This window comes from Rana temporaria, chromosome 4, assembly GCF_905171775.1.
Source record: "Rana temporaria chromosome 4, aRanTem1.1, whole genome shotgun sequence".
NCBI classification, from domain to species: Eukaryota; Metazoa; Chordata; class Amphibia; order Anura; family Ranidae; genus Rana; species Rana temporaria.
In genome coordinates this window covers 331611391-331623806 of record NC_053492.1, presented here as the reverse complement: position 1 = coordinate 331623806, position 12416 = coordinate 331611391, and the positions used below count along the sequence as shown (strand labels likewise).

Sequence of the window (12416 nt, the reverse complement as noted above, 5' to 3'; positions counted from 1 at the left end):
AAGTCCCACACATGTGGTATCCCCGTACTCAGGAAAAACAGCAGAATGTATTTTGGGGTGCAATTCCACATATAACTATGGCATGTGTGAGCAATATATCATTTAGTGACAACTTTGTGCAAAAAAAAATCAGTTTGTCATATTCCCGCAACTTGTGTCAAAATATTAAATATTCCACGGACTCGACATGCCTCTCAGCAAATAGCTTGGGGTGTCTACTTTCCAAAATGGGGTCATTTGGGGGGGTTTTGTGCTATTTTGGCATTTTATGGCCTTTGAAACCTTGATAGGTAGTGAGGAGTGAAATCAAAAACTTGTGCCCTTAGAAATGCTGAAGGCGGTGCTTGGTTTTGGGGCCCCGTATGCGGCTAGGCTCCCAAAAAGTGCCACACATGTGGTATCCCCGTACTCAGGAGAAGCAGCAGAATGCATTTTGGGGTGCAATTCCACATATAACCATGGCATGTGTGAGCAATATATCATTTAGTGACAACTTTTTGTAAACATTTTTTTTTTTCGTCATTATTCAATCACTTGGGACAAAAAAAAAATATTCAATGGACTCAACATGCCTCTCAGCAGTTTCCTTGGGGTGTCTACTTTCCAAAATGGGGTCATTTGGGGCGGTTTAGTACTGCCCTGCCATTTTAGCACCTCAAGAAATGAGATAGGCAGTCATAAAATAAAAGCTGTGTAAATTCCAGAAAATGTACCCTAGTTTGTAGACGCTATAACTTTTGCGAAAACCAATAAATATACGCTTATTGCGATTTTTTTTTACTAGAGACATGTGGCTGAATACATTTTGGCCTAAATGTTTGACTAAAATTTAGTTTATTCGATATTTTTAACTTTTTGTTATAAGAAAAATCAATTTTTTTTAAAATTTACGGTCTTTTTGCGTTTATATCGCAAAAAATAAAAATCGCAGAGGCAATCAAATACCATCAAAAGAAAGCTCTATTTGTGGGAAGAAAAGGACGCAAGTTTTGTTTCAGTACAACATTGCATGACCGCGCAATTACCAGTTAAAGCAGCGCATTGCCAAATTGTAAAAACACCTTGGGTCTTTAGACAGCGTATTGGTCCGGGGCTTAAGTGGTTAATTAGTTACATAGTAGGTGAGGCTGAAAAAAAACACAAAAGTCCATCAAGTCTATGTTTGTGATTTATATATCAGTATTATGCCACGTACACAGGATCGGAAATTCCGACAACAAATGTTCGATGTGAGCTTTTGGTCGGAAACTCCGACCATGTGTAGGCCCCATCGCTCATTTTCTGTCAGAATTTCCGACAGCAAAAATTTGAGAGCTGGTTCTCAATTTTTCCGACTGCAAAAGTTATTGTCGGAAATTCCGACGCACAAAAATCCTACACATGCTCGGAATCATTGAACTTAATTTTTCTCGGCTCGTTGTAGTGTTGTACGTGACCGCGTTCTTAACGATCGAAATTTCCGACAACATTTGTGTGACTGAGTGTATGCAACACAAGTTTGAGCCAACATGTGTACGCGTCATTACATTATATATCCCTTTTATGTTGTGGTCGTTCAGGTGCTTATCAAATAGTTTTTTTAAACTATCAATGCTCCCCTCTGGTACCACCACCTGTGGATGGGATTTCCACATCCTTGCCGATCTTACAGTAAAGAACCCTCTACCTAGATTAAGTTTAAACCTCTTTTTCTCAAATTTTGAGTGGCCTTCTGTGAAAAAGTTTTATCCCTATTGTGGGGTCACCAGTGCGGTATTTGTAAATTTAAATCATATCTCCTTTCAAGCGTCTCTTCTCCAAAGATTCAGTGTTCGCAACCTTTCCCTTATAACTAACAACCTCCAGACCAGTAGTTCTCAACCTGGGTGTCGGGACCCCTCCGGGGGTCGAAATAACTATTTGCCAGGGGTCACCAAATCCTGGACTGTTACTGGAGCCTGCAGATGCCCACTTGGCCTCTTCACAGCTGCCCATTCAGTCCACGGCATGGCTAGGGGGCAGAGACTAGAGGTCAGCTGACTGGTGAGGAATGTGAAGTGGGAGGGGCTGGAGGAGACCCTATCTCCTGATTTTGGCATAGGTGTCACTGCTACAAAACACCACAGAGCTGGGGACACAGTTAAGCCGGAGACACAGTAACACTACCTGTGATTAGATATGCAAAAAAGGAAAGATATGGACAGCCGCACTCCAATTTCTTAAAAAGACGTGCCCTTTATTGGGTAAAGGAAAAATGCACTACAGGTATCAGCACACAGTGGGAAAAACAGCTGACGCGTTTCGCATTGGATATCAATGCTTAGTCATGCTATCAATGTTATGACTAACTATTGATATCCAATGCGAAACGCGTCAGCTGTTTTTCCCACTGTGTGCTGATACCTGTAGTGCATTTTTCCTTTACCCAATAAAGGGTACGTCTTTTTAAGAAATTGTGCGGCTGTCCATATCTTTCCTCTTTTGCATATCCCGTGCATTGCCTGCACCCATTGGTTTCTGAGTGGACATTGATTGTTCTAGTGTACTCACCTGGAGCTGCAGCCTTCCTACCTGTGATTAGAGTTGCCATTAAAAGTCCCCACTTCTCAGATCAGCAGATGACCTTGATCAAGAGCACCTAAGTTGACTGATCAGAACTCCCCCCCCCCCCCCCAGCACTACTACTCTTCCCACTCCCCCCCCCGCCCCCACCAAGCACCAAGCAGTAAGAGAAGGAAAAAAGGCAGAATACATGTAAGGGAGAGGAAAAGAAGGGGGGGGGAAGAAAAAGGGAAAGAATAAGAACTAGAGAGATGTATGGGGGGACGACGACGACAAGAAATTAGGATAGAAAGGGATAAAAGGGAAAGAAAGGAGAACAAAGAAAGAGTGGTACATCCTAAAATGTACCATAAGGGGTTTTAATATGGCACAAGTGGAAGGGACTCAGGGAGAGATAAATGTCTGTGGGTTAGGGGTGCCCATTACTTGTCTTGCCTTGGGTGCTGACAACCCACGCTACAAAAATTTTACTGTTGGGGGTCCACACAACTTGAGAAATTTTATCAAGGGGTCACGGCTCTAGAAAGGTTAAGAACCACTGCTCCAGACCCTTTTTTTTTAGCTTTGTTGCCCTTCTTTGTACTCGCTCCATTTCCAGTACATCCTTCCTAAGTAGTGGTGCCCCGAACTGGACAGCATACTCTAGGTGCAGCCGGACCAGAGTCTTGTAGAGCGGGAGAATTATCGTTTTATCTCTGGATACTTTTGAGTTGGTTAGTGGGGATATTGACAAATCTACAAGCTCAGAACTGACATAGCACAGGAACATTTAGACAGAAATGAGATAAATAAAACACCTGGACCAGATTGCCTACATCCAACAGCCCTCAAAGAGCTTATCTCTGTTATAGGTAAGCCATTGTTTCTAATTTTTAGAGAGACTGTAATGACTGGCATTGTACAACTGGATTGGCGCAAGGCCAGAGTGGTGCCTATATTTATAAAGGGATCAAAGTCTTTACCAAGGAACTACAGACCAGTTAGTTTAACTTTTATAGTTGGGAAGATACTTAAGACCTTAAAGCAGTATTAAACCCAAAAGCAAACATTTATTATATTACAGCTTACCACTTCTTAGATGTGATGGCTGTATTAGTTTCTTTTTTCGGCTTTGTTTTTTTTTTTTTAAATTTGCAGCTGGTGATCCAGCCAGTATTTCTGTTGTTTTTCAACAGAAAAGCTCTTGCAGCTACAAGAATGAAACAGACAATTTACCACTGACTGGGTTGCCTAAAATGATCAGCTTTTTTTAATGTAAAACCTTTATCCCAAATAGAAAAAAATGTCTGCTGTAACTGATTATAAAGTATTAGCTGAAGTTCAGCTTTGATTTATTTATTTTGTATTGTATTTCAATTTGCTAGTACTTCTAACATTCCACCATACTGACAATGCTGCTGTTTAAAGATGCCTGTGTGTAACTTCACCCAGAGTGGGGGCACTCCAATACAGGCAGCGTATTACTGGCCAGATTAGCAGGGGAAGAAAAATAAAAAAAAGAATACAAATACATCTGATTATTGGTAAGCTGCAAAATATTTTATTTTTGGCTTTAGATTATTACATAAGCCCATATAGAAGCGTTCTAGAAAAAAATACTTTAGGCAATAGTGAGCATGGATTCGTGTAAGACCGAAGTTTATGAGCAGGTAAGCAAAAACTTAGGCAAAGGAGGGGCTGTGGACATAGTATAGCAGTTGACACAGTTCCCCACACCTGGTTAATTTGTAAATTTAAAGCACCCCCTTCGCCGTTAAAGAGGTTGTAAAGGTAAATGTTTTTTCACCTTAATGCATCCTATGCATTAAGGTGAAAAAACATCCGACGGTAACGAACCCCCGTTTTACTTGCCTCACCCCTTCGAGAGTCCCACACGCGTCCTCGTGATCCTCTTCGGTTCCCAGCCTGGCCGTTGATTGGCTAGGCTGGACGGATTGATGGCAGCGCAGCCATTGGCTGGCGCTGCTGTGAATCACATCCGATGATGCGGTGCACCGGGGGCGGGCCGAGTGATACAGTCGGCGGCTATGCCCGCCGCTGTATCATGGGAGCGCGCCCACAAAAGCTTTCCACCATGCTCGCTCACATGAAGGTGGAAAGCTTTTTCGAGGAGGAGTCGAGACAGCCGCCGAGGGACCCCAGAAGACAGGATTCGGGGACACTGTGCAAATCGAGCTGCACAGTGGAGGCAAGTATAACATGTTTGTTATTTTTTAATAATAACATTTTTGCCTTTAGTGTTCCTTTTAAGGTTAAATCGCTTTTCTTCAAATTTTAGTGAATGGTCACATGTCTTTTTATGTTCCCTTGCGCAGAAACGTTTTATCCCTATTGCAGGGTCACCAGTACGGCATTTGTACATTGAAATCATACGCCCTATCAAGCGCCTTTTCTCCAGAGAGAATACGTTCAGTGCTCATAATCTTTCCTTATAACTAAGGTCCTCCATTCCCTTAATTAGCTTTGTTGCCCTTCTCTGGACCCTCTCCAGTTCCAGCACATCCTTCCTGAGGACTGGAGCCCAGAACTGGATGGCATACTTCAGGTGTGGCCGGACCAGAGTCTTGTAGGGTGGGAGAATTATCGTTTTATCTCTGGACTTAATCCTATTTTTAATGCTTGCCAATATTCTGTTGGCTTTGCTTGCAGCAGCCTGGCATTGCATGCCATTGCTGAGCCTGTCCTCTACTAAGACCCCAGGTCCTTTTCCATCTTAGATTCCCCCAGAGGTTCTCCCTCTAGCGGGTAGATTGCATTCGTATTTTTGGCACCCAAATGCAATATTTTACATATTTCTACATTAAACCTCATTTGCCATGTAGTTGCCTACCCCATTAATTTGTCCAGATCTTCTTGCAATGTTTCCACATACTACAGAAAAGTTATTGCCCTGCTTAGGTTAGTATCGTCCGCAAATACTGAGATTGAGCTGTTTGTGTTTGTCCCATCCTCCAGATTGTTTATGAATACATTAAATAGGATTGGTCCCAGGACAGAACCCTGGGGGACACCACTTTCCACAACAGACCATTCAGAATACTCCCCATTTATCACCCCCATCTGAACTCGCCCCTGTAGCCAGTTTTCAATTCATGTACGGTACTCACCCTTTGGTCCATGCTGACAGACCTTAGTTTGTACAGTAAACTTTTATAGGGAGCTGTATCAAATGACTTTGCAAAATCCAGATACACCACATCTACGGGCCTTCCTTTATTTGGATGGCAGCTCACCTCCTCATAGAAGGTTAATAGATTGGTTTGGCAAGAACGATTCTTCATGAATCCATGCTGAATACTGCTAATGATACCGTTTACATTACTAAAATCTTGTATACAATCCCTTTTCTTTATCGTACACCACGGGACACAGAGCCATTCAATTACATAATGGGTTAAGGGTCACCAGCGGTGATTGGACACTGGCACAACCAATTGAAAACAGTTCCCCTCCCATCAGGAAAGTACCTCAGTTTTTTCGCCAGTGTCTAAGGTGTTGGACGCGTGTAGGATGTGCTAAGGAAAGCTCTGCCAAAAAGACCATCTGGGGCTAAAAAGAGCTATGCTTTTGGATCAATTCAAGACGCCAAATAAATTACGCTGAAACTGGATGGGATCCGGGCCTCATGCACAAGGTGTCGCCTGTAATGTCTCTCTTTGGAGGGCTGGGCTCTAGGGTCCAGCACTTTCGCTCCATACGCTAAAAGTCCTGGTAAGAGTCTTTTACAAGGCCCAGGGGAGAGGTCTTCTTTAAATAGGAACCCATATCCCTGAAGGTTGGTGCACAAAAACCATCGTGATGGGTGAAGATTCGTGCTGTCTGAATTTTCAGCAGAAAAACCTGCAGTGGGATTAAGGTAAGAGGAAAAGGAATCCTAAGAACAATCTTAAGGACCTTTTTCAAATTTTGAGTAAGGTGTCTTTTTTTTTTTCGCCACTGGAAGGAGTAAAGAGCTGAGTTTTACTCACCACGCTCTATACAGTGTCAGATCCAACATGACAAGCACACTTCCTCCGCTGCAGAGCTCTGCATAGAAAGGCCACCGCTTCTCTCCTCCAGACGCTGGGCAAGAATGCCACAGCGCAGTCAGTATTAAGCAGGGGGAGGCTCCTCCTCACCCCAGGACAGCCGCGATTTTCCCTAGGTCACGCGCACGGGGGCGCGCTTTATCGGCGGAGGAGCAGGATCGCGAGCGGGTGCGGGCACGGTAGTTTAAAGCAGAGGTGATCAAATGCCACCAAAAGAAAGCTCTATTTGTGGGGAAAAAAGACGTAAATTTTGTTTGGAAGCTACATCGCACGACCGCGCAATTGTCAGTTAATGCGACGCAGTGCCAAATCGAAAAAAGTGTCCTGGTCATTTAGCAACAAAATGGTCCAGGGCTTAAGTGGTTAAGGGGGTCAATATGGTCTGACCTCCCTCTCTTATCATTTATATACTTAACCACTTAAGACCCGGACCGTTATGCAGGTTAAAGACCCGAGGTGTTTTTCCAATTTGACACTGCGCTCCTTTAACTGGTAATTGCGTGGTCATGCAATGTTGTACTCAAATGTCCTTTTCTTTCCACAAATAGAGCTTTCTTTTGATGTTATTTGATTGCCTCTGCGATTTTTTTTTATTTTTTGCGATATAAATGGAAAAAGACTGAAAATTTGGAAAAAAAATGATATTTTCTTCTTTTTGTTATAAGAAAAATCGAATAAACTCAATTTTAGTCATACATTTAGGCCAAAATGTATTCAGCCACATGTCTTTAGTAAAAAATGTCAATAAGCGTATATTTATTGGTTTTCGCAAAAGTTATAGCGTCTACAAACTAGGGTACATTTTCTGGAATTTACACAGCTTTTAATTAATGACTGCCTATCTCATTTCTTTTTTTTGTTTTAATACGTTTTTATTTTATTCTTTCACATGTCTACATCCGTCAATATTATTATATTTCTTCATTAAATGTTTTCCCATTTCATAAATACAACCACATCAACAGAAAAAAGTGTCATTATACATTACATTCCACCTTTGAAAAAGAAAAAACAGATAACAAAAAGCAAACAAAACAATAAAGACAAATTACCCCGTTACCCTAGTTGCAGCACCCCTCCCCCTCTTTACTGACTTCCAATAATCAGAATTTCCTTCTATTAGTGCCCCTCTTCTACTTATTCACCACTAAGAGTTGACCCCGAGTTCAACCACTCATCCCAAATTCTATAATATTTCTGGGGTGTTCCTCTATGCTCGTACAATAGTTTCTCATATGAAAGGATTTGATTTACCGCCCCAAGCCATTGTCCCTTCGAAGGAGGCGTAGGTTGCATCCATCCAAGTACAATTTGTTTGCGGGCCATGAATAAAGTGGGTAGGTTTCAGAGCTTAGGGGGAGGAGAGCACCATTCACATTCAGTTTTGCTGGCTGTTAGAGGAAGACATTCATCTGACTCGAGTTCTCAAAGGGCTGCTGGGGATGCCTAAATTATGTGGGATATGTGTAAGTTACTGTGACCAATCCTGCTATGTCCGTGTAGTAGGAAGCAAAGGTGCGTGATGGACCCACAAAATGGTGGTAAATAAAATGTTGGGTAACCACAGGGTTGGTAAACTCACATAAACTATGAGCTCCCGTCACTACCTCAGAGAGGCCGTGTGAGGTAAGCCAGAACGTATAGGATAGACTCTGCAGTCAGTGGTATACCCTGTTGCTGAACAGCAATTTATTGGTGGATCACTCTTCCCGTGATGTGTGTTCTTAATGTAAGCCACTCTGTAAGTGAGTGGGCTAATACTGTAGTGCCCCTCTTCCTAGGGGTAAGTGATTATTATGTTAAGTGTCAACTCCTGATGTGAGTAAATAAAGTGCTGGAAATCAACCAAACAATAAAAATAAAGTCTCCTAAAGGGAGAATGACAAAACTGCAGGTCTCTGTGCCTGCTGTGCAATGAATGTGCAATGTAAAATATACAAAATAGAGTCCTCACAAAATAAGAAACAAAAGTCCTTAAAATCCACAGCCTTTGGTAGACAATGTTCAGTGCATAAATGCTCTATTAAATGCTGTGTGCCAGAAAGAAGTGCAGCTGTGCTTTGAAGATGTGTTTGTTCAATAATCCCTGAACCTAAAACTCCTCGTGCTCATAGACAAGTGGACAACATAAAAATAAAAAACATAGTAAATATAGAAGCTGCAAACTGTGTCAATAGTTCCACACAATAATGTTATGATGTGACTTTTGTGCAATCTTCAGGCGCTGAGCATCAAAATTCCTGGTAAGATAAGTCCCCCCTGTAGGTCCCCACTCGCCAGAGCTGTGTCCCTGTGCAGGGGTGGTGATCATATAGAGAGTGAGATGGGTGAGTTGATCCTCTCAGTTGGTCTCCTACTCCTCCACCGCTCAGATCCGCATAGGTATTCCTCCTGGTGCCGGCATTACACTTGGGCAGATCACAAATTAAAAAACGAATGCCCGCATAGTGTATTATTGTTTAAAAATAAAATGTATTTAGTATAAAAAAGAGAGGTCTCAATGGACTGAATACCATGCAAGGAATTGATAAAACAAAATAAAATAGATCCTTCCACACTGGGGATGCAAGGTTCTGGCTGCATGCGCTCCACCGCCGCAATCCCCTGAACCAGATGGGACATAAGACGTCTGTGTTGTCTGGTCAGCTGACGCGTTTCGTTATGTGACTTTCTCAAAGGTGATTTGTCATAATATATTTACTTTCTGATGTTATACCCTTTGCAGTTCTTTCCTGCACATATTACCCCACTGTCATAACCTCCTGCACACTCCTGAACTATAAAACTGAATGAGGATTCTGACAGCAAAGAGAGAATTTACATACCACAGACTTCCCCAAGTTACCCTGCAAGGTGCCCACTTCCTTCTGGCAGAAGCAGAAAACAAAAAACGTTTGCACAGTTGTGGAGTTTGCTGGATAGTATCGGTCTCACAATATGTTGGATCAATATATTGTGACAGCGGAGTCCAGCTGACTCCTCTGCTGTCAGAATATAACCCACAGAGGTAAGGATCCACCCATCCACATAATCTTGATTTGTTTATTTTCCGCTTAGCCCGTTGAGTCATGTATTGCCAACTATATTTTGTGTGGTATGTAAAATTAAACATTGTTCTTAATGTAGGATGGTAAAATTGGAATAACAGATAATTATTTGTCATAATAACCAATTTAAATGACATGTTTTTGCCAGGTGTTGCAGTGTGCTGCAATGTGGCCAGTGCTTGAAGCGCTACATCTAGCATCAAACGGTATTTCGTCAATGGAAAGGTAAAGAAGGTGGTTCATATGCATTTTTAAAATTGTATGTAAAAATTATAGCATGTCATAGCATATGTAGGGGAACTCATTAATTCAGTATGTATTTATCATAGATCAGTTTTGTCACTAATAATATATGCCAGATATCTTTGGAAAAGAGCTAGCTTTTTATGCTGAGACCTCTGGCATATAAGGTAAGTTTGTAATTCCACGGGTTTATTGTATGTCAAAATCTGAATGTACATTCTCCTTTAGATTGACCAAAACAATGAAATGTGAGGTCCTAGTTAACCCTTTTCACTACCATGGTGTAAGTTGGTTTCGGGGGCTATTTTATACACACTCAACAAAGCCTTGGCTTTCTAAATAACAGCTTTTCAACCCCCGAAACACTTTCTTAGTGTGCCCCCCCCCGCCATGTTTCCTATGCTATTCTGTCCCACCTGTGGGTACAAGACCCACATGGTGGGCGTCGCCAGGTGGAACTACTCCTACATAGAATGAACCTGAAAGTGATGTGAAAAATGCCACTTTCCCTTGCACTTGCTGGCAGAAAAAAAAAGTGAATAGAGCATGTTTTGCATTCCACTAGCTTCAATGATGGGCAGGTGAAAAAAAGTCAAAAGTTACAACCAATAACTAACCTCCCCCCCCCCCCCCAACAGCCTGCCCTGCACCCATGTGCATGCTCGCATGAACATAAACTCGCATGTTGGGGGCGTCTACGTACAAAAGCGTTGTTTGTGATGCAGATGTTTATATATATATATATATATATATATATATATATATATATATATATATATATATATATATAAATTACAATCTCAAGCCAGCGCAATAAAAAAAAATGTTCAGGTATATAATCAAAGTCCATATATAATGGTGTATTCACTTTAAATTCTTTGACCCTTTACGCATATGAGTCAAATATAGCGTTATGGAATAAACTTTAATGTGCTTCTTCACTTTCTTTATGGTACATCACGGGACACAGAGTCTTAATCATTACTATGTGGGTTATATTCCACCATCAGGTGCTGGACACTGGTGTAATCAATTAGAACAGGAAGTTCCCTCCCTATATAACCCCTCCCATACTGGGAGCACCTCAGTTTTTTCACCAGTGTCGGTCACGAGTTAACATGTGCTCTGAGGAGCTCCACTGGAGGGATCCATGCTGGATGTAAAACACCTCCATAAAATCCGGATCCGTCCAAGGTGCTTCATAGCCAAAGTGGACGGTACCCGGGCCTCGGTACGAAGAACGAGGTTTTGCCTATAATGCTTCTCTCTGAGAGCTGGACCCTGGGTTCCAGTACATTGGTCGATGCCAAAGACCAAATGTTTTTTTTTCTGTTGCCAGGGTGCTATATAGGTCCAGGGGAGAGGTGACCTGCTATGGACCCCAGTCCCTGAAGGTCTGAGACAAAGCCCACGTTGAGGGGTGAAGGCTGGGCCTCTTGCTTTGCAACACCCTGCAGCGTGGAAAGGTAAGCGGAGGTACCTACGGGACTTGGTCCGACAGTGGGTTCTCCATTGGGGATTATGGGTCTCGCCTATTTTATGCTTCTATGCATGTGCAACTTAACCACAAAGTCTTCTGAGACAGGATGGCTCTAGCACCCATATACCTCCCCTAGTGGGTCCTAGTCCTCCGCTGAAGGGGCTAGTGGGTCTTGCCTATAATGCATGTGTGCCTTGGCAAAGAAACCACTATGTCTGTTGAGACAGGATGGCTGTAATACCCATAGATCTCCCCTTCAGGAGGTTGGTACCCCTACATGAGTATTTCTTATCTGTTTTCCACCACTAAGGGCCCTAAAAGGACATGCCGGGTGTTTCGCTTACCATGCTTTCCTGGAATGGAAGCTCAAGGTTAGCTGATCTAGGGTGCGGCTTACTGCCTCCGCTTCAGGCTCTCCCACGATGGGGGGTCCCTCGTAGTCTCTACGGCGCTCCTTGGGGGCTCTCCCTGATGGGGAGGACGATGTGGTTGCCGCTAGCGCACTCGCACATGCGCCGGCTCATGGTGCAGACGCAGAGCGGCCCCTTCGAAAGGCCCAGACGTCAGAGCTCTGTAAAGCCAGGGGGACACAGTAGCTGGAGCACGTAAGCACCTCGTGGAAATTGGATACAGATTCATCTAAGACACCTACTCCGCATCTAGCTGTGTTAGCAGGCATTATTTGCTAGACTAAGTTCAGCTATTGATACACTATTGATACACCAGGGTTAAGTTCCTTTGCTTTTTGCTTAGGACTTTTTTGTCTCCCCGTAAAAGAGGGTTCAGGGGTAGGAAGGGGTATCGCCACCTGTATCTGGTGGCCCTTTTTTTTCATGCTTGCATGATACTATCCTCCCCTGTAGAGCTCACTACAGCTCACATAGTGAGCTATCAGCCCTGTCAGGCGTTGAGCCTCCCCCAACATTGCAGCACTCTGCATATGTTTTGTTGCATTGCATGTATGGGTCTATAAGAGGTTAACTGCTATATTCACAGCATCCTCACAAGCAGAAAACAGGATGTGCCCCTTCCCCTGCTCTAAATCCTCAAACAGAGGGATTGAAAGACCTGAGGATG

At 42.9% G+C, this 12416-nt stretch overlaps 1 protein-coding gene across 5 annotated transcripts in view; it reads left to right on the top strand.

Annotated features, from left to right (window-relative positions):
- TBCE (tubulin folding cofactor E) overlaps nucleotides 1–12416 on the top strand; it is a 619064-nt gene that overhangs the window by 221392 nt on the left and 385256 nt on the right. For all 5 annotated transcript variants that reach the window (XM_040350725.1, XM_040350726.1, XM_040350724.1 and 2 more), the window contains one exon: nucleotides 9765–9841. In XM_040350725.1, the coding sequence (XP_040206659.1) occupies nucleotides 9765–9841 (77 nt within the window). The remainder of the gene's footprint in view (nucleotides 1–9764; nucleotides 9842–12416) is intronic.